Genomic DNA, 21,682 nt, shown 5'->3' on the forward strand with positions numbered 1-21,682 from the left:
GGTGTAAGCGCTCCAATGGATGTTGAGGATGGAGCGGAGACAACGCTGGTGGAAGCGTTCTAGGAGCCGTAGGTGGTGCCGGTAGAGGACCCATGATTCAGAGCCGAACAGGACTGTGGGTATGACAACGGCTCTGTACACGCTTATCTTTGTGAGGTTTTTCAGTTGGTTGTTTTTCCAGACGTGAGAATGGAGTGGCGGAGCAGACTCGATGGGCCGACTGGCCTACTTCTGTTCCTGTATCTTGTGATGGTATGGATGAGGTCACGGATGAGCACTGCTTCGCCTTGCTGTAAAACTACTATAAATATTATATACATGTCAGTGATGCACTGTGTTTTATTCAACAATGGGTTGTTGAAAATTAGGAAGTTATGAATTTTAGCTCTACGTAGAATTGGTGGGGGGAGGGGACAATTGGCATTCGTGTATGAAGCCTCTCAATGTATCATTCCCTGAATGTAATCTGATTGTTCACTGTGTTAGTACTCACTGGGAATGGTAAGTTTTCCAAAGTGGGACTTGGGAATGGAATGGGGAGATTTCTTTGACTTGCAAAGCCACACATGGAATCTGTGAGTTATTCTGCTAACGTGGCTCTTCTCAGGTTACAGAGCTAACCATCAGAAATTGAGGTTTAATAATGTTAAATGGTCTTTCTGAGAGAACCTGCGCATTTGAATGCCTTTGGGTTTTGATTTGCAGCTTGGAAGTGATCAACATCGAAGATGAATGCATGTCAGTAACTGAATGTTATAGCGTCAAGATGAGATCTGTGTCCAACAATGTAAGAGTGTGCAGGGACAAATTTATTCTATTCAAATTTCTTCTGATTGAAAATATAAAACTGCCAAGAATGGAGTGAAGAGTTACCTGTTGAAATGTACAGAGACAACTCCGTGGAAATTAAAAAATAAGGGCAGCATAGATGCTGATTTTTAACCACTAACCAGCAATGCCAAAATCAAGAAACACAAATTAATTTCATTTTGGAGATTTGCATGAAAGTAATTTTACCCTGGATTTCAAAGCCTGTCTCTAAATTGTTGCCCACTGTAAATCTCCTGGATTGTCAAAGAATCTGCTTATCAAATCCATTTTTTTCCTTGAGTGGATTCCCCATGAGAACTTTGCCTACCAACTGGTCCCCTCGAACGGTTTTGAGGGCAGGCAGAGCCAGCTGTTAAACCACTCAAATATCTGAATATCTCTGACAGTTCCAAACAACCTGAAACTGTGGCCAGATGGTGCCTCATTGTTGGGGGGTGGGGGGTGGAACTTCCTGCTGTGGGCTGGATCCGCCTTGTGGACTGAGCCACTGATTTCCATTGGTGCATTGCTTCAAGACTAGAATGGAGTTGCCAACATGGATTAAGAAAGCAGTTATTCTAATTTTAAAAGATTTAAATATGTTAAATGTCCTTTTAAATCAGTTATGGTCTTTAATCTCAAATAATTCCATTTTGAATTGTATAAATCCATTTTTACTATTTACAAATAGTTTCTGATTATCATTTGTGCTCGATTCAGTGCTTTTTTTTATATAGATGAAGATTTTACTGATGCAGATTTCTCTGCTCACATGATGTCAATGTTTGCAAATGGATAAACACTGGCCGACGTGAAGTGGAAATAGGGATTAATGAAGTGAAACACCCAAGTAGGCAGACATTGTGATTGTAGTCAAAATGCAGAGATGCTGAAGGAACTCGGCAGGTCTGACCTGCTGAATTCCTCCAACCTTTCTGTATTTTTACTAGGGATTATGGTATTTTATACTTTTTCTTTGCTTTGAAAATGAAATGTGACTGGAGAATGTTTAAGTGGAATCATAAATATGTAAAAGAGGAAGGAACTATTATGCATACAGAGAGGAGAGTTTCCTAGTGAGGCATCAACTCCCATGGGGGCTAATTTACCTGTTTCCTTGTGGTAACATTCAACATAACTCTGCTTCAACTTTCAGTTGTCCGATGGCCTGTATGTTTTCCGAATCTCTGTGTCGGGAGATGGAGCCTATGGAGAAAGCTTTGTCAACGTCACTGTGAAACCTGGTAATGAATGATAAAATCCTGGTCTGCAACTGTTTTTGTCAGCCCCTTTCAAGGTCGGCTAAATGACCTGCATTTTAATGTAGCTACTGGAACCCATTTGTTCTTTACTGTGGGAGCTGTGAAAAAGAATATAAATATCTTTTATTCTCCTCATGCATAGACTTTTTTCTCCACTTTTTCAAATTCATGTAATGAAGCTGTGGTGCACTGTTAGCCAGAATCAGACACACACAAAGATAAAGACTATACAACAGGCTTTAATCCACAAAGACTTCCACAGAGCCAGGCTGGCTGTGGCTGCAGCAACTCTGAGTGAGGCCTCGGAAGTGTGACTGACACCCGACCAGGTGGGGCTTGATCCATTCAGGCTGACTGATTGACAGCCGGCCAGGTGTTGTCCTGTCCCCTTACACTCCAGCAGGTACAGAGGTTGCCCCCTGCAGTAGGCCGGTGGTGTACCATCACAGAAGCAAAACTTCCTCTTGCGTTGGAGGTGAAGTTTTGTGCACCATGGAAGAGCTGGTAGCCAGATGGACTGGATGTACTAATTAATTTATTGATGCTTACTAATACATTCAATGCAGACATGATGCTGTGACTTAGTTACATTTGTCTCAGCAGTTTTGCTGTGTAAATATTTTATAACAGTTTGTTGTGAGTTTTAAGGCGTAACCGTAATGTTGTCTTCTCTGTGGCCATTTGTAACGTCTATTTCTATAAAAAGATGTTTTATAACTAGGTCAGCTTTTTACACTGAAGCTTTGTAAAACCAAACGCCTTTACTTATTAGAGTGAAATGGAAAAGTCGGCAGACGCTGTGATTGTGGTTAAAAACATAGAGATGCTGGAGTAACTCAGCCCGTCTCGCAGCATCCAAAGGAGGTAAAGATATATGAAGCATGATCAATTACACAAAGACTGAAAGTTGCTGAAACTGAAGGGATTTTATTTGGAAGAGGTGAACAGTGTCCCTGTGTGGGTCGCTCACACTGACCCGGACTCGAACTGGGGCAGGCTTGTGTCATGACAGCCTTTATGGGGAAGAAAGGGGGAGGAGTCACGAGCCAGCCAGTGGGAACAGGATCAACCAGGAAGGGTCATGACATTTACATATCACAAATTTGTACAATAGTGGTTTCACCACAATATATAACTGATATTTTTGGCCTGAACCCTTCTTCAAGGGATTGGGCCCAAAACGTCAGTGAATACATCTTTACCTCCTGTGGACGCTGCAAGACTTGCTGAGTTTATTTTTAAAATTTAATTTAAATGTAGACAAACAGCACGGTAACAGGCCATTTCAGCCCACGAGTCCATGCCAACACCCCCGGTTCGTTTCAAACGGTGGGAGGAAGCTGGAGCCCCCGGGGAAAACCAATGCAGGCACGGGAAGAGTGTACCAACTCCTTAAAGACAACGCAAGATTCGAATCCTGGTCGCTGGCACTGTAACAGCGTGGCTCCAGCATTTCTGTGTATTTGCCTTCAGTTATTACCATCGTTATCTTGGTGAAGTTTGCTAACTGGGTTAATGCAAGTGATGCTTGGTCATGAGTTCATTTTGCCGCCATTGATTTAGGTTGGTTATACCCCAAATTGCTAATTTTCTAAACAAAATGTGACAACTGAAGCAAGAACAAAAGGACATGGGTTAAAGGTGAAAGGTGAGATGTGTAGAGCGAATATTCAGTGAAACTTCTTCACACAGAGAATGGTAGGAGAGTAGAGTGAGCTGCCAGCTGGAGTGGTGAATGCTGGCTCAATTTTGACAGTTTAAAAAAAATTTTGGACGGTTACATCGATGGGTGGAGTCTGGAGGCATACAGGTCAATGGGACGAGGCAGAATAATAGTTTGGCACAGACTAGAAGGGCCGAACAGCCGTGTGTTGATGCTGCAGTGTTCTGATTCTACTGTCATTTTGAAACAGCCTTACGAGACTTCATGACACTCTTGGCACTTTCCCAATGGGAGATGTAGCAGAAGTTTAATTACAGAAACCACGATTTGGAATCTAGTATCATTCTACACCATTTATGAATCCTAAAGAGCTTTATGGTATTTTAGAATTGCTGTTGGCATTTGTGGGATTCAATTAGTCCAGAATAACATCCCAATCGTCATTGACGTGCCTATCCCTCATAGCTGAGGATGATGGCCTTCGTTCCATTAATCTCACTGAGCAAAGACGCCTGTGTCAGAGTATATAGAGGTTTTTGGGAGATAAATTGGAAAACAAAGTAGCAACGTACAGCAACAGCTTTGTCTGAAAAACAGTTTGCTGTCTGGAAGAGCATGTGATCTTTGCTGGCAGAGGCAGAACAGCTTTGCTCTTAGAGTGGGAGGGAGTGAGAGAGAGGAGAGACAGAGACTTTGGCAAGCTTTGGAAGATGGCCTGGTCAAAGGAGAGGACTGGTTGTCTGGTGTTTCCCTTGGAATAGGAGAAACAGAAAGGAACTCTGTGGTGACTTGAAAGAAAGAGGTTATTATCTGGAGAACACTGGAGCAAGGAAGCTCTCTCTGAAAACCAACAAGAACCCTCCTGAACGGTAACCTGTTAAACACCAAAGCCTGGTGAACTTTATTAATGTTAACTTTTGTGCACTGTACAAGAATTGCTTGCAACCAGTGTGATTGGACTGTGAACCAAAGAACTTTTCTAAACTTGCACACACATAATAGACACCTGCGCTTAGAATTAGAGGGGGGTTAAGTAGGTTAAGGGAGTCAATAGAGATAAGTTAGCTTGATTCTGTTTTCATGTTCAAAGATAATTAAAAGCAACTTTTGTTTAAATAACTCTTTGTATTGGTGCATAATTATTGCTGCTGGATTTTTGGGTCCTCTGGACTTGTAACAGTGTATTTGTTTAACGTGTACTTGATGTTGCACTCCAAGAAGCTCACGATACTTCAAAACCAACCAACTAGTTCCAGTGGCTTGAAAATCACAGTGATTGGATTTGTTGCAGCCTTCACAGCCGTTGAGTTCAAAGTAACTTCGTCCGCCTGCTCCACCGTTGAGGACTTGGTTGGATTGTTCTTTGTCGGTGACCTCCCCTTCGACCTTACCACCATGGGTGGCTTTACCAGGAGCATAGCTCCAGACGGCATCACTCTTGGAATCTCAGGACCACACAAGCTTCTCCACCATGACAAGGTGATAATCTACGGAGAATCCCAATAGCCATGTGTTGGATCCCATAAGGGTTAAATCCTGGCTTAGGCCCTGAGGAGTTTCCTTCCTCGTGTAAACAGTGTCTTGAAATGGCCACAAGGTATTGGGTTCAACATTAGACAGGAGAAATGCGATCTCCACTAATGTTGGTGTCTTTCAGTATTCTACTGGAATGCTGGCCTCTATCTTGTACGTGCATGAATTCAGGAACTTCTCAATCCAAGAAACAAGATGGTACCGGCAGGGACATCAAATTCAACTTGGTCTTGAGAGATGATAGATCTCTGGAATGATTTACTCTGAAGCACATAATACCTCTGCTCTCAAGGGATAGCCACGTTGGCGACGGTTGGGATGATACTCTGCACAAATTGAATGCCACATATTATCACTTTTCAACAGCAATTGGACTTCTAAAATACCATAAAGCTCTTTAGGATTCATAACTGGTGGAGAATGGTATTTAGATCCTGAATCATGCTTTTGGTAATTAAAATACTGCCACATTTTCCATTGGGAAAGTGCCAAGAGTATCACAAAGTCTTGTTAAGGCTGTTTCAAAATGCCAGTAGAATCAGAACACTGCAGCACCGACACGAGGCCCTTCGATGCACCAAACTATTATTCTACCTAGTCCCATTGCCCTGTATCTGAACTGTATCCCTCTATCTTTGTTGTTATTCTAGACCAGCCATTCTCAACCTTTTTATCAGCTATGTTTCCAAACCCCCGCCCCCAAGGACTCTGTTTATGGGCTCCCTTCCCTGTGAAGCATTCAAGTTTTATTTTCTTCCCTACTTTTACCGACTACAGACACAAACAATTGTTATGCAAGGGGAAAAGAAAACAAGGCTTTTACTTAAATGAGCTCCGGGGGGGAACTGTTAGCACCCCGACATCCCCCCCCCCCCCCCAACGTTGAGAGTGGCTGGTGTGGACAATGCAGCCAATGGGATACTGATACTAATATGTTGATTCATCTTTCTACGTAGCAACTCGTGTCAATCAGTCTCCTGTCGCTATCGTCTCACCAGAGGTACAGGAAGTGTCCTCACCGACGGTGTCAATATCTATCGATGGAAGTCGTAAGTAAAACTGCCATTAGAACTAGATAAAGTAGACACCATCTACAAATGGTGACTTTTGAAGTGTTAGCTGTGACTGTGTGAAATGCAGAAACCAATCCCAATCAAAAAGGTATGATCGAAGTCCCAAAATCCGGGTGTCAGAAACCCGGACCACCCAAGAATCGGCTTTTGTGTGCATGCATAAGTGCCACAGATGCACAGCGGCAACAAGTGACCATGCTTAATATAGGGAATCATAGCACAAATAAATTCATTTGTGCACTCTGTTTCTTTGACAATGTTCACTTTTAAATATAATTTCAAGCACTGCATATTATTTTTGTAGTTAACCAGGCCATGTTGGCCTTTCAAGTCCGCACCGATTCACTGATTTTGTGCGCCCTCTTCAGGCATTGGTGATTTTAAGTGTAGTGCATCTTTGAGAATTTTAACATCTATCCTTAGGTACTCTGTACCTATATTCAAAAACATTGGCTGTGTGGGAGAAGCCAGTGAGTGGCTGTGGACAATAGCTTCTCAGACTGGAGGCCTGTGACTAATGGTGTGCTGTAGGGATCGGTGCTGGGACCAGTGTAGCTTGTCATCTAGATCCACAATCTGGACAACAATGTGGTGATTGGATCAGCAAGTTTGCAGACAATACTCAGATCAGAAGCGTTGTGGACACCAAGGAAAGTTTTCAAAGCTTGCAGAGGGATCTGGGCCAGCTGGAATAAACAGCAGATGGAATTTAACATGAACAACTGTGAGGTGTTGCGTTTTGAAGGACAAACCATAAAGAATATTATGTTTATAATTTTGTCAAGGGTTGATTTTATTTTTCTTTAAAACTGCTTGCTGTATTTGCTAATGAGTAAACCATCGAAATCTACCTGTTAATCTCTTCCTTATTCCTCCTTAAATCTGAATTTTAAAAGTACTGCTGGAAAATCCGGACCGACCCAATCGTCGAGCTGTCCGGATTTTAGGACCTCTACTGTAAATTCCCAGAAAATCTGGCATTTAGAGTGTATTTGTATTCTGAAGGAGACCATTGGCCAAGATATTGAACAGAACTCCCTTGAACATCAAGTTCCTGGGTGTCAACAACTCCGAGGATCTGTCCTGGAGCCTCCATGTCGATGCAATCACGAAGAAGGCCCGCCAGCGGCTATACTTTGTGAGGTGCTTAAGGAGATTCTGTGTCAGCAAAGACTCGAAAACTTCCACAGATGTACCATGGAGAGCATTCTTGCTGGTTGCATCACTGTCTGGTACGGAGCCGCCAACATTCAGGACAAGAATAAACCCAGGCCATGCCCCCTTCACTCTGCTACCATTGGGGAAAAAGGTACAGGAGCCTAAAGACGAGCACTCAGCGGCACAAGGACAGCTTCTTCCCCGCTGCCATCAGAATGATCAATGAACCAAAGACACAGCCTTACCTTTCACGCAATGTTACTTTTTATTGTTGTAAGGTGGATTATATGAATGTTTGCACTGTGACGCTGCCGCAAAACACCAAATTTCATGATTCGTTCATGACAATAAATTCTGATTCTGAGGACCTTGTGCATATTGCGGAGGTACAGCTGACCTCATTTTGACATTTTACCTGAAATCCCATCTTCCCAACAGCTCCATGCAGGTGTGTGAGTAGGGAGAAGGTGTTCAGATCTCTGGTGGAGGATTTGAACACTCAACTCTCTGATTAAGGGCTGAAGAACTGACAACTGAAACACACTAATATTACAAAACCTTTTGTCAAGTTCTCTCTGGGAATTTGTGACCTTTAAACAGTTGTACTAGAGCATCCATTGGGAAGAAATATATAGATAAACTTCTTCTCATTTGCCTGTTAACTGGACCTTTCCGCAATTGCACTGAGCGATCTTTTTTCGTACTAAAGTTTCAATCAATCCAGATTGTTGATAAGTTCAGTTGCACGTTGTTGTTATCTCAGTATTCTATGTTGAAGGCTGATTTTTTTTTAAAGAAAAACTGGGGTAAAACTGGGCGGATTGGTTGGTCTTTACAGCGCCAGTGATTGGGCCTGAACTGGGGTTCAAGTCCTGTGCTGTCTGTAAGGGGTTTGTACATTCTTCCTGTGTCTGCGTGGGTTTCCCCCCACTCTTCTAAACTTCTGGGGGGAGGGGGGGGGTTGAGCTTAATGGGATGTAAATTAGGCGACACGAGCTTGTGGGCCAAAATGGCCTGTTACTGTGCTGTATGTCTAAATTTTAAGAAGTATGACAACGACCATCTTTGGGAAACAAATAGGGGAGCAGACGCTGGAATCTAGCATGAACCATGAGTTGCCAGAGGAACTCGATGGGATGGGCAAGCAGCTGTGGTCAGTCAACAATAAATGTTCAGCTTGTTGAGTAGGTTTATTGAGGTAAGCATTACACTGTGGACCGAAGGGACTTCACTGTGCTGTCATGTTCTGGGTTCTGACCCAAAAGGCTGACCGACCATTCTTCCCCCAAGATTCTGCCTGGCCTGCTGAGTTTAGCAAACCCTTGTTTGCACAACCCCATATGGTTGCATTGTGCTCCACTGAAATTAAGAATGGGCTCTCTGGCCATGTTGGCAATTTCAGTTACAGAGGCATTGCAGGAGCAGAGGGGAGTTTGGAACACAACAGCAACCATGGCTTATCCCTGCTGGGACATTTAACACAGAGATACGCACGTGGCTGGGCGTTGGTGGCCCACCTCCTGCAGCAGACCGAGGCAATCCCCTCCTGTCAGTCAGGTGTGCCACAGATTTCCATTCCCTCATCCCCCCTCTAGTACAGAGTCTAGAGCTCCAACACCGCATATACCATCCCACTGTGCCTTCTCCATACACCATCTGCAGGAAAGCTCTCATCATCAACTACCTGGATCTTCAGAAGCCCCAAGGTTTGATACTGGGTTCTGTTTCCCATGCCCCCTTTAAAACAGCTCCCTTTACACTAGCCGGGACTCCCTCACCCACGTTCCCTTTACACTCGCCGGGACTCCCTCACCCACATTCTCTTTACACTGGCCGGGACTCCCTCACCCACATTCCCTTTACAATGGCTGGGACTTCCTCACCCACATTCCCTTTATACTGGTCGGGGCTTGCTCACCCACAATCCCTTTAAACTGGCTGAGGCTCCCTCACCCACACTTCCTTGACACTGGCTGGGACTCCCTCACCCACATTTACATTAAACTGGCCGGGACTCCCTCACCCACGTTCCCTTTATACTGGCCGGGGCTCGCTCACCAACAATCCCTTTAAACTGGCCGGGACTCCCTCACCCACACTCCCTTTACACTGGCTGGGACTTCCTCACCCACATTCCCTTTATACTGGTCGGGGCTCGCTCACCCACAATCCCTTTAAACTGGCTGAGGCTCCCTCACCCACACTTCCTTGACACTGGCTGGGACTCCCTCACCCACATTTACATTAAACTGGCCGGGACTCCCTCACCCACATTCCCTTTACACTGGCCGGGACTCCCTCACCCACATTCCCTTTACACTGGCCGGGGCTTCATCACCCACATTCCCTTTACACTGGCTGGGACTCCCTCACCCACATTCCCTTTACACTGGCTGGGACTCCCTCACCCACATTCCCTTTACACTGGCCGGGACTCCCTCACCCACATTCCCTTTACACTGGCCAGGACTCCCTCACCCACATTCCCTTTACACTGGCCGGGACTCCCTCACCCACATTCCCTTTACACTGGCCGGGGCTCGCTCACCACAATCCCTTTAAATTAGCTGGGGCTCCCTCACCCACACTTCCTTTACACTGGCTGGGACTCCCGCACCCAGATTTTTTTAAACTATCCAGGGCTCCATCATCCATATGCCCTTTAAACTTGCCGGGACTCCCTCACCCACACTCCCTTTACACTGGCCGGAACTCCATCACCTATATTCCCTTTATACTGGCCGAGGCTTGCTCACCCCACAATCCCTTTACACTGGCTGGGACTCCCTCACCCACACTCCCTTTACACTGGCTGGGACTCCCTCATCCACATTCCCTTTACACTGACTGGGACTCCCTCACCCACATTCCCTTTACACTAGCTGGGACTTCCTCACCCACATTCCCTTTATACTGGCCGGGACTCCCTCACCCACATTCCCTTTACAATGGCTGGTGCTCCCTCACCCATATTCCCTTTTCACTCGCCGGGACTCCCTCACCCACATTCCCTTTACACTGGCCGGTACTCCCTCACCTATATTCCCTTTATACTGGCCGAGGCTTGCTCACCCACAATCCCTTTACACTGGCTGGGACTCCCTCACCCACACTCTCTTTACACTGGCTGGGACTCCCTCACCCACATTCCCTTTACACTGGCTAGGACTCCCTCACCCACATTCCCTTTACAGTGGCTGGGACTCCCTCACCCACATTCCCTTTATACTGGCCTGGGCTCGCTCATCCACAATCCCTTTAAACTGGCCGGGACTCCCTCACCCACACTCCCTTTACACTGGCTGGGACTCCCTCACCCACATTCCCTTTACACTGGCTGGGACTCCCTCACCCACATTCCCTTTACACTGGCCGGGACTCCCTCACCCACATTCCCTTTACACTGGCCAGGACTCCCTCACCCACATTCCCTTTACACTGGCCGGGACTCCCTCACCCACATTCCCTTTATACTGGCCGGGGCTCGCTCACCACAATCCCTTTAAATTCGCTGGGGCTCCCTCACCCACACTTCCTTTACACTGGCTGGGACTCCCGCACCCAGATTTTTTTAAACTATCCAGGGCTCCATCATCCATATGCCCTTTAAACTTGCCGGGACTCCCTCACCCACATTCTCTTTAAACTGGCCGGGACTCCCTTACCCACGATCCCTTTACACTGGCCGGGACTCCCTCACCCACATTCCCTTTACACTGGCCGGGACTCCCTCACCCACATTCCCTATACACTGGCTGGGACTCCCTCACCCACATTCCCTTTACACTGGCTGGGACTCCCTCACCCACATTCCCTTTACACTGGCCGGGACTCCCTCACCCACATTCCCTTTACACTGGCTGGGACTCCCTCATCCACATTCCCTTTACACTGTCCGGATCTCCCTCACCCACATTCCCTTTATACTGGCTGAGGCTTGCTCACCCACAATCCCTTTAAACTGGCCGGTGCTCCCTCACCCACATTCCCTTTACACTCGCCGGGACTCCCTCACCCACATTTCCTTTATACTGGCCGGGGCTCGCTCACCCACATTCTCTTTACTCTGGCCAGGACTCCCTCACCCACATTCCCTTTAAACTGGCCGGGACTCCCTCACCCACATTCCCTTTAAACTGGCCGCGACTCCCTCACCCACATTCACATTAAACTGACCGCGACTCCCTCACCCACATACCTTTTAAACTGCACGGGGCTCAGTCACCCATTTCCTTTCTTCACAAATATACCTGATTCCCTGGAGATGTTTGCTCTCGATGCGTCACATCTTACCCTGCTGCCTTTGGCTTGCCACCTGACAGTTCGATCAATGCTGGATTCTGATGTCCCTTCCCACCGCTCTGTGCCCCATCGCAGCTGCTCGCTCTGGACTCATCACAATGAGCCTGTGGAGATTGGTCACCCTGAACCCAGCCTCTTATTGGAGCTCCAGGTGGGACATAGCAGCACAGTGAGAGCAACGCTGTTACAGCGCCAGGGCCCTGGTTCTAATCCCACGCTGTCTGTAAAGAGTTTGTACATTTTCCCTGTGTCTGTGTGGGTTTCACCCGGGTTCTGCTCCAAATTGTACGAGGGGTTGTAGATTAATTTGGGTGTAATTGTGTGTCATGGTTTAAATGGCTGTAATCAGCTTCTACTGTACTGTAAATAAAATTAAAATAATATATATCCTCTTTCTGATAACATAGAACCAGTTCAGTATGGGAACAGGATCCTCAGTCCATTCTCCGCTGCTCTGCATGATGCCCAAATCAAAGTAAAACTCAGCTGCTTGCGTTCGATCAGTGGTTTTGAAACTTTTTCTTTCTACTTTAAGTATTCCCTATGCCCTAAATTCTCTGTGAGTAGTAAGGGATTACTTAAGGTGGTGTGTGAGTGGGGAAAAAAGGTAAAAAATCACAGTTTTAATTGTCCCTCATTGACTCGTTATGTGCACGGTTTCAGAACTCCAAAGGAAATGGGCCAATAACAATGTTTCTCAAGCAAAATATTTCAGTAACAACTGGGTCCATAGCAGTTGTGCTCAACCTTCCCTTCCCACTCACATCACACTTTAAGTAATCCCTGTGCCATCGGTGCTCTGTGATTAGTAAGGGATTGCTTAAGGTGGGATGTGAGTGGGAAGGGAAGGTTGAGCACCTTACTGAAATATTTTGCCTGAGAAACATTGTCATTGGCCTATTTCCTTTGGAGTTCTGAAACCATGCACATAATGAGTCAATGAGGGACGATTAAAACAGTGATTTTCAAACTTTTTCTTTATACTCACATCTCACCTTAAGCAATCCCTTACTAATCACAGAGCACCGATGGCATAGGGAATACTTAAAGTGGGATGTGAGTGGAAAGAAAAAGGTTGAGAACCACTGCATGAGATGGATATACTGCCATCCTCTTCATAGTCATGTTTCTACCTGGAAGCCTCTTAAGTGCTACTGCTGTATCTGCTTCTACCACTACCTTTGTCAGCCCAATCCAGGCGCTCTCCATAGTCTCTGTGTTTTTAAAAAAAAAAAAAAAAAAATTGCTCTACATACTGTAATTTTTTTACCCCCTCACCTAAAGCACATGGCCACTGATATGCGATGCTTTAACTCTGGTGAGAAGTTTTTGGCTGTGCACCCCATCACTGTCTGTCAGGTCAGCTTCTAACTCCCCAGAGAAAACAGCTCCGGTTTGTCCAAACTCTTCCCATAACTCATGCCCTCGGAAACCAGCCAACATCTTGGGAAACCTCTTCTGTACCCTTTCTGAAGTCTCCACATCTTTCCTGTAAGGGAATGGGATGACCAGAATCGTACCCGGTATTCCCATTGCAGCCTAATCGCGTGCTGAGTCTCGCTCTCTACCAAGGCCTGTAGCCACAAACTTCAGATGGCCCAAGGCCTTGGTACTAAACTTGCCAGCCCACCTTAGCTTGTTTTTCCAGCCCAGTGTCATTTCTAAATGTTTTTCGTGGATGTTCCTGTAATGCCCTCTGCCCTACCTCCATGGACTGGTCTCTTGTGGACTTTAATGCAGTTGGTCATCCTTTCCTTTAGGAAGCACTGATGATGACAGCATTGTAAGCTACCAATGGGAGGAGATTGAGGGTCCGCTGCGAGAACAGAAGGCATCGGGAAACACATCCATGTTGCACTTGTCCAACCTCGTTACTGGTAACTACACGTTTAGGTAATAAACTTCATTGCTCGACGGATCTGCTCATGCTTTTGTGGCTAGTTTGCTGATTTATTTTCATGGCTAAATCAATTCATTTTTACGATTAAATCAATAGGAATGACCTTCAGTGACAGCACAAAAGTGTGTGTGTGTGTCTGTGTGTGTGTGTGTGTGTGTGTGTGTGTTTGTTTGTGTGTGAAAGAGAGAGAGTTTAATAGAGATGGAGCTCTGCTCGGTAAGGTTGAGGTCAGCCACTGGTGCAAACATTCTCAACCTTTTTTTGGCCTTGGCTCCCTTCTGGCTCTGCTCAGTTTATGGGTCCCCTTCCCTGTGAAACAGTCACTTCTTCTGTACTACTCTCCTCCCGACTGCATAAAAACTATTTGTGTTACGTGAGGTGAAAAGAAAACAAGGCTTTTACTTTCATGTGCTACCACTCCCACCCCGGGTGGTCCCCATTGAGAATGGCTGCACTAGAGGACACTACAGAATTTGCAACTCAGTTAAACATCGATCTTTATGGGTGTTTGTCCTCTGTCCTACCTTCTGCTTCAAATGCCGATGTCCCTTCTTCAGTAAGTGCTCCTTAAGCTCTGAAGTGTTGTGATACCAAGGTACGAGATCAATAGAGATGAATGAATAAGATTGAGGTTAGTGGTATAGACAAGGAATGGCTTGCGTGGATCAGTGAGTCCTCTCGAGGTTGATTCGTGGTGGATGTGGTCCATGAGAGGCGAGGGGAGGGACCAAATGTGAGCTGAGGGCAAAATGAAACTGCTGCTCTATTGCAGATTGGCAGACACAAAGATTTGGATAATTTGACTGTGAGCAATTCCCCAAATATCTGACTGAAGAGCCTTGCTCCATATGAAGAAGGAAATTGAGAACTATTGTTACTTTTTCGATGAGCTGTGCACACAGTATTATCTACCCTTATAGCTCGGAGGAATCGGCCAGTAAAGCTAGAGATGATGTCAAAGCTGTTTCTGTGCATTGTTTCCAGAACCAGTATGCTTGAAGTAAGTGCATGGTGATTATATTGAAGCTATCTCCGATTAGAAGAAGTTGTGTGAAGAAGAAGCCTGTGTTTATTTTGCACCTTGTGAGGTGTTTCACAGTTGGAGAATGGGGCACACTGCAAAGCAAGGTCCCACAAGTCACCATGGATCAACGATGATATGATGTAAAAACACAAAATGCTGGAGAAACTCAGCTGATTTAACAGCGTCCTTTATGCAGTAAAGGTAAAAATACATGACCGACAATTCAGGCATGAGCCCTTACGAAGTCCAGCATTTTAACTTTGCTACAGAAAGGACACTGTTTGACCTGCAGAATTCCTCCAGCATTTTGTGTTTTTACTTTAACCACAGTGTCTACAAATTTTCCTGATCTACTGATGATATGATGTGTTAATTATGGGATGACTATTGGGAGTGATGCCACATGAACTCCCTGCATTGTCTCAAAATATCTTAGTGGAGGTGAGGAATTTAAACAAGAGAGTCTGCGAATGCTGAGATGGCAGTTTACACACAAATGCTGGAGAAACTCCGCAGGTCACGCAACGTTCTTCACACAGAGGTCACGCAGTGTTCTTCATGCAGCAATGATAAAGATACACGTCCAACGGTTTGGGCCTGAGCCCTTCATCAAGGCATGAGCGAAAAGCAGACAGGGGCCTGAATAAAATGGTGGAGGGAGGGGCAGGGGAGGAGCACAGGCAGGAGGTCATAGGTGGATATGGGTGGGAGGGCATGAGGAAAAAGGCTGAGGCATTAGGGGAAGGGGATTTCTCTGTGGATGGGGTGGAGAGCTGGAGGAAAGGAGAGGGATGGGGAAGAGTGGAAGAACGGAGTGGTCTAACAGAAACTTTAGGAGCAGTGAGGATTTGGTTTAAAATTTTATTTAGACACGCAGCCCGGTAACAGGCCCTGGAGCTCACGCTGCCTTAAATACCCAAATTAACCTACAACCCCTGTAGGTGTTTTGAAGGGTGGGAGGAATCCCACTCAGAAACGGGGATTCGAACCAGGTTCACTGTCACTATAATAGCATTGTACTAACTGTGCCTTGTCTAATCACCGACAATATAAAATTCCCTCAGTACACCAAAATACACTGTGAGCTTTAACGATGACACCTGAACATACCAACCTCTGAATCACAGCCCAATCAGTCTCTGGCAACAAAACTGATTTTTTTTCCTCTCTCCCTGCCTACCCATTGTTTGAATCTTAATTGTAAAATGTTACTCCTTTCAAACACACAGTAGTCAGAGTTCCTTTTCCAGCTGTGAATTTTGGAGCATTGTCTCTGGGAGTGAAAGCTATGTTCCGCTTCACTGATTCTTCTACCAGAGACTTGAAGCTCTCTAATTTGCTTAGGGAAATAACCACATCCAGACTCCGTGCAATTTCATGCACCTCAGTTAAACCTCCCGTCACCTCCCCTCTGAACCAAAGACCCCCTTCCCCCTCCACCCTTAATCACACAGCCTTGCTGAACAATCTTCATTTGCTCATCCTGGCTGGTAATGTTTTCTTTAATCTTCTTGATACCCTCACTGGAACAGTTTTGTCTTTCATGTACTGTTTTGGTGAACAACACTGGTTTTGAATGAGCATGTGTTTCACATCCATCCAACATAACCTCCCTATCCCCATGTTGTATGTTTGGCTAGCGTCGGAAAGCATCCTTTGGGCATTTTAAATCCCTTTATCCTGCTGTCCTCCGAGATTTGCAGACTCCCCAAGGTGCTGTGTTTTCTGTAACCTTCTCTGTCAGCTGACCATTCGATGTGCAATCCCTTTGTTTGTTTCCTCATTTTACATATCATCTCCCGTCTCTGGATTGAATTCCATATGCCACTCTTTTTTTTGTATCTGACTAATTAAGATATATCTATTGTTGTCTTTCTTGCCATCAGCTGCATGGAACTCAGCTGAATTTGTAATTGTGCACCAAACGTTTAAGCCTAAAGCAGTAGCTCTCAACCTTTCCCTTTCCCCTCACATCCCTCTTTAAGTATTCCCTATGCCATCGGTGATTAGTAAGGGATTGCTTAAGGTGAGATGTGGGTGGAAAGAAAAAGTTAGAAGATCACTGTTTTAATCGTACCTCATTGACTCGTTATGTGCATGGTTTCAGAACTCCAAAGGAAATGGGCCAATGACAGTTTTCCTCCAGCAAAATATTTCAATAACAATTGGGTCTAGAGCAGTGATTCTCAACCTTCTCTTCCTACTCACATCCTACTTAAGTAATCCCTTACTAATCACAGAGCACCGATGACATAAAGTGGGACATGAGTGGAAAGAAAATGGTTGAGAACCACTGGTTTAGAGCATTGGCATACAGTACAAAAATAAGCAGGCCCCCACTTGTACTTCAATCACATTTGGAGGGAATGGGTCTTGAAGCCAGTCCAATGTTCTGACGGAGGTGCACTCTCTCTCTCCTCGTCTTGTTTTCCAGACTCACGGTACTCGACTCGGATGGGGCTGGGAACTCAACCACTGCCAGAGTTATTGTAAGCACACCGGCAGATCATCCGCCTGTCGCCAATGCTGGTCCGAATCGGGTGGTAACCCTGCCCTATAGTAACGTCACATTGAATGGAAGCCAGAGCTGGGACGATCACAAGATTGTGGACTATGAGTGGTCACTCAGCCCTAACAGTAAGGGCAAGGTGGTGGCTATGCAGGTCAGTCCAAATGGATGCTTTTGTTGAGTACTAATTTATGCTAGAGAGTTGCATTTCACGGCTGGATCATGTATATTCAATGCACCATTTTCTTCTATTGTCAGAGTACATGACATCACATACAACCCTGAGATTCTTTTTCCAGGCAGAATTTCTACTTATTAGTAGTGCAAAAAAACTGTACCCAATACAATATATGTATGCAAAAGAGAGAAATGAAAACAAAAAAAAAACAAAATGTACAATACAGAAAATATTCAATTATAAATAATCTGCAGAGTCCTTAAATGAGTCCTGGATTGAGTTTGTTGTTGAGGAGTCTGATGGTGGAGGGGGAGCAGCTGTTCTTGATCCTGGTGGTGCGAGTCTTGTGGCATCAATACCTCTTACCTGATGGCAACAATGAGAACAGAGCTGGGTGTGCTGGGTGGTGTGGATCCTTGATGATTGCTGCCGCTCTCTGACAGCAGGGTTCCCGGTAGATTTTCTCGACAGTGGGGAGAGTTTCTCCTGTGATGTACTGGGCTGGGCCCACAATGTTTTGCAGGGCTTCCTGCTCAGGGGTATTGGTGCCCGCACACCAGTCGGTGATGCAGCCGGGCAGCACACTTTTCACCATACATCAACAGAAGTTTGTCAAGGTTTTCGATGTCAAACTGAACAACTGCAAACTCCTGGGGAAGTACAGATGCTGACGTCCCTTCTTCATAATGACATATATGTGTGGGGTCCAGGAAAGATCCTCCGAGATAGTGACTCTGAGGAATTTATATTTGCTCACCCTCTCCACCCCTGATCCCCCAATGATCACTGGATCGTACATCTTTAGTTTTCCCTTCCTGAAGTCAACAATCAGCTCTTTAGTTTTCGTGACATTGAGTGCGAGGCTATTGTTGATGCACCGTTCAGCCAAGTTTTCAATCTCCCTCCTGTATGTTGACTTTTCGGCCCTTTTAATACATCCCACTTGTAGATGGTGTTGTTGTACCAAGCCACACAGTCATAGGTGTGTACCAAGTAGAGCAGGGGGCTGAGAACACAGCCCAGTGCTGCTCCGGTATTGATGGAGATTATGGAGTAGATGTCCTGACCAATCCTCACTGATTGTGGCCTGGAGGTGAGGAAATTCAGGATCTAATCACTTGGTGGGGTGCCCTCAGAGGCTGATAAAATTATGAGGAGAACATTTAGGGTAGATGGACTTTATTCCAAGGTAGTCTAAACTCCAGGGCCAGGGTTTAATGGGAGAGGAAGAAGATTTAAAGGGGCTTAGGTGATGGTGGGGTGGGTTGTTTTTTTACATGGGGGTGGTGACTATGTGGAACAAGTGGCCAGAGGAATTGATACGGTGGGTACAGTTAAAACGTTTTAGAAGACGAGGACAGGTATTCAGTCAGGAATGGTTTAGATGTTTGTGGGCCAAACACAGGTAAATGGGATTATCTTAAATTGGCATGGATAGTTTGAATTGAAGGGCCTAATTCCATACTTTTCAACTCTTGTGTATTTAAGGCAATTCAGACAATCTGTTAGGTTTTCAAATCTTCCTATAAAATTGTTTCCTTCAAATACTTGTTCTGATGCCAGTGTCTTGTCAACAATTCTAGTCACCTTCATTTATCATTCATACCATGCTCGCATGGTAAATATAGCATTTCTTCAGGACCACTGATCATATTTACGTAAATGTAAGTTAGAACAGAAGCTAAACACATTAAAATATTAAGACATATACAGTAACGGTCCCCGGTACCCTATTCAGAAATGTTCTGGGAATTCAGGAGTCTGTTGACATGGGGGGAAAATAATTGTTGTCCATTCTGGACTTAAGGGCCTGAGTGTACAGTACCTCCTACCAGATGGTACTGTAGTATTCCCCCCACAGATGCTGCTTGACCCACTGAGTTTCTTCAGCTGTTTGTTTTTTTCTCCAGGTTCTAGAATCAGTAGACCATAAGAGCAGAAATAGGCTATTCAGCCCCCATTGATTCTGCCCCACCATTCAATCATGAGTTGATCCATTTCCCCACTGCCCATCCCTCTCCCCATAACCTTTAATTCCCTGGCTAATCAAGGACCTATCAATCACTGCCTTAAAAACACCCAATGACCTGGCCTCCACAATCACTTGTGGCAACAAGTTCCACAGATTTACCGCTCTCTAGCTAAAGAAATTCCTCCGCATCTGTTCGAAGCGGACGCCCCTCAATCCTAAAGTTGTGCCCTCTTGTCCTGGATGCACCCCCCACCAAGGGAAACATCATTTCTAAATAGATCCTGTCCACGCGTTTCAACGTTCAAAATGTTTCAGTGAGGATCCCTGCCCCCACCCATGCTCCTAAATTCCAATGTATACAGGCCGAGAGCTGTCAAACATTCCCTCGTGTAAAAACCCTTTCATCCCTGGAATCCTCCTCGTCAGCCTCCTCTGAACCCTCTCCAATGTCACCACATTCTTTCTTACATGAGGAGCCCAAAACTGCTCTCAATGCTCCAAGGGAGGTCTCATCCACGCCTTAAAGCCACATCCCTGCTCTTGTATTCTATTCTTCTTGAAATGAATGCCAGCGTTGCATTGACCTTCTTCACCACCGACTCCACCTGCACGTCCTGCACGAGGACTCTCAGTCACCTCTGTCTGTTTCAAACATTTATCCCACTTTCCAAACGGGCTTGATCGTACCTTAAAACAAACTCTTGATGATTATTTTAAATTGATGAGGCCTCACCACTGATTGTCAAGCAGAGGAATGTCTTTCCCTGCACACTATTTCAAACGGCCTTGCACTTTTATAAGAAGAAGGTAAAACACAGGATTCTTTTGGCTCCATGGTTAAGTGGATAAACTCAGCAGGTCAAACTGTGCCTTTATGTAGCAAAGATAAAGATACATCGCCGACGTTTCGGTCTGGAGCCCCTCATCAAGGTGCACTTTTATCTAGCTCTTTTAAATGAGCGAATGAGAGCTTATTGTCAAATGCATGAACAATGTACAGAAACGATGAAAATTTTACTTGCTGCAGCTTCCCAGTTAACACAGATTAAGATACCACAAAGCAGAGGGAAAAAAAACCAAAAAGAAGGGAAAGGAAGATAAATATTCACAGTTGGGTTGAGTGATGGTACAAAGAAAATGTGTTGTAAACAGATCCTTCAACTTGTATCATGCTGTGGCCCAGGTGATACGAGGAGGTCCAAATGGTGGTTTTGACCCCAACCAACCAACTTTCACATTCCCTTTTCTGCACCAATGGAAATAACGCAGTAATTTGTGATTCTTTCTTCGTAACTCGTTCTAGTCCCCATATTCAAAAGAAAAATGTTGTTGGAGCACAGGTCAGGGCAAAAAGATTTGCCAGGACGGTTCCTGAACTGAGGGGCAACTCATAGTTCAATCATCATAAAACCGAATAGGCTCACCCACCCCCCCCCCCCCCAAAAAAAAGGCTGCTGGCTGATTGTCGATTGTGACTCTAGACCAGTGGTTCTCAACCTTTATCTTTCCACTCACATCCCACTTTAAGTAATCCCTAGGTCATCAGTGCTGTGTAATTAGTAAGGGATTGTTTAAGGTGGGATGTGAGTGGGAAGGGAAGGTTGAGAATCACTGCTCTAGACCCAATTGTTACTGAAATATTTTGCCAGAGAAAATTTGTCATTGGCCCATTTCCTTTGGAGTTCTGAAACCATGCATATAACGAGTCAATGAGGTACAATTAAAACAGAGATTTTCAAACATTTTCTTTCCACCCACATCCCACCTTAAGAAACCCCTTACTAATCACAGAGCACCTATGGCATAGGGATTACTTAAAGTGGGATGTGAGTGGGAAGAAAAAATTTGAAAATCACTGGTCAAGAACTAGGTGACATGGTTTCGGAATAACAGGAAAGATGGAGATGAAGAGGAGGATTGACTTTTCTATCCCAGACAGATATGAAGTTGGAGTCTTCAAATCCGTTGAGGGCTGAGATGGTCACATTTTTGGGAAAAGGGGGAGGTTGTGGGAACAAGCAGGAGAGTGGAGCTGTGGCCAAGACCAGGTCATATCTGACGTTGTAACATGGTCCAAGGGATCACATAGACTCCTGCTCCTCTTTCTTTTGTTCAATTGCTGGAGGGAGGTCGTAATTTTGAAGGGGTTAGAAAAGGTAGAAATGAGGAAGATGTTTCTGACAGCAGGAAGGTGAACGCTCCAGGTGATCAAGTTGCAATGAATTCAGGACAAACTTTACCTGGTGTTTTGTAAAGCTTGCCACTTTTTTTAGGATGGGTTGAAAAGACTGGCATTGG

At 45.2% G+C, this 21,682-nt stretch overlaps 1 protein-coding gene across 2 annotated transcripts in view; it reads left to right on the forward strand.

Moving 5' to 3' along the window:
• Positions 1–21,682, forward strand: part of LOC138747970 (dyslexia-associated protein KIAA0319-like) — a 160,756-nt gene that overhangs the window by 81,317 nt on the left and 57,757 nt on the right. For both annotated transcript variants that reach the window (XM_069907641.1, XM_069907633.1), the window contains exons 7-10: positions 1,967–2,054; positions 6,225–6,317; positions 13,562–13,694; positions 17,160–17,388. In XM_069907641.1, the coding sequence (XP_069763742.1) occupies positions 1,967–2,054; positions 6,225–6,317; positions 13,562–13,694; positions 17,160–17,388 (543 nt within the window). The remainder of the gene's footprint in view (positions 1–1,966; positions 2,055–6,224; positions 6,318–13,561; positions 13,695–17,159; positions 17,389–21,682) is intronic.

The sequence above is a fragment of the Narcine bancroftii genome, chromosome 1 (genome assembly GCF_036971445.1).
Source record: "Narcine bancroftii isolate sNarBan1 chromosome 1, sNarBan1.hap1, whole genome shotgun sequence".
Taxonomy (NCBI): domain Eukaryota; kingdom Metazoa; phylum Chordata; class Chondrichthyes; order Torpediniformes; family Narcinidae; genus Narcine; species Narcine bancroftii.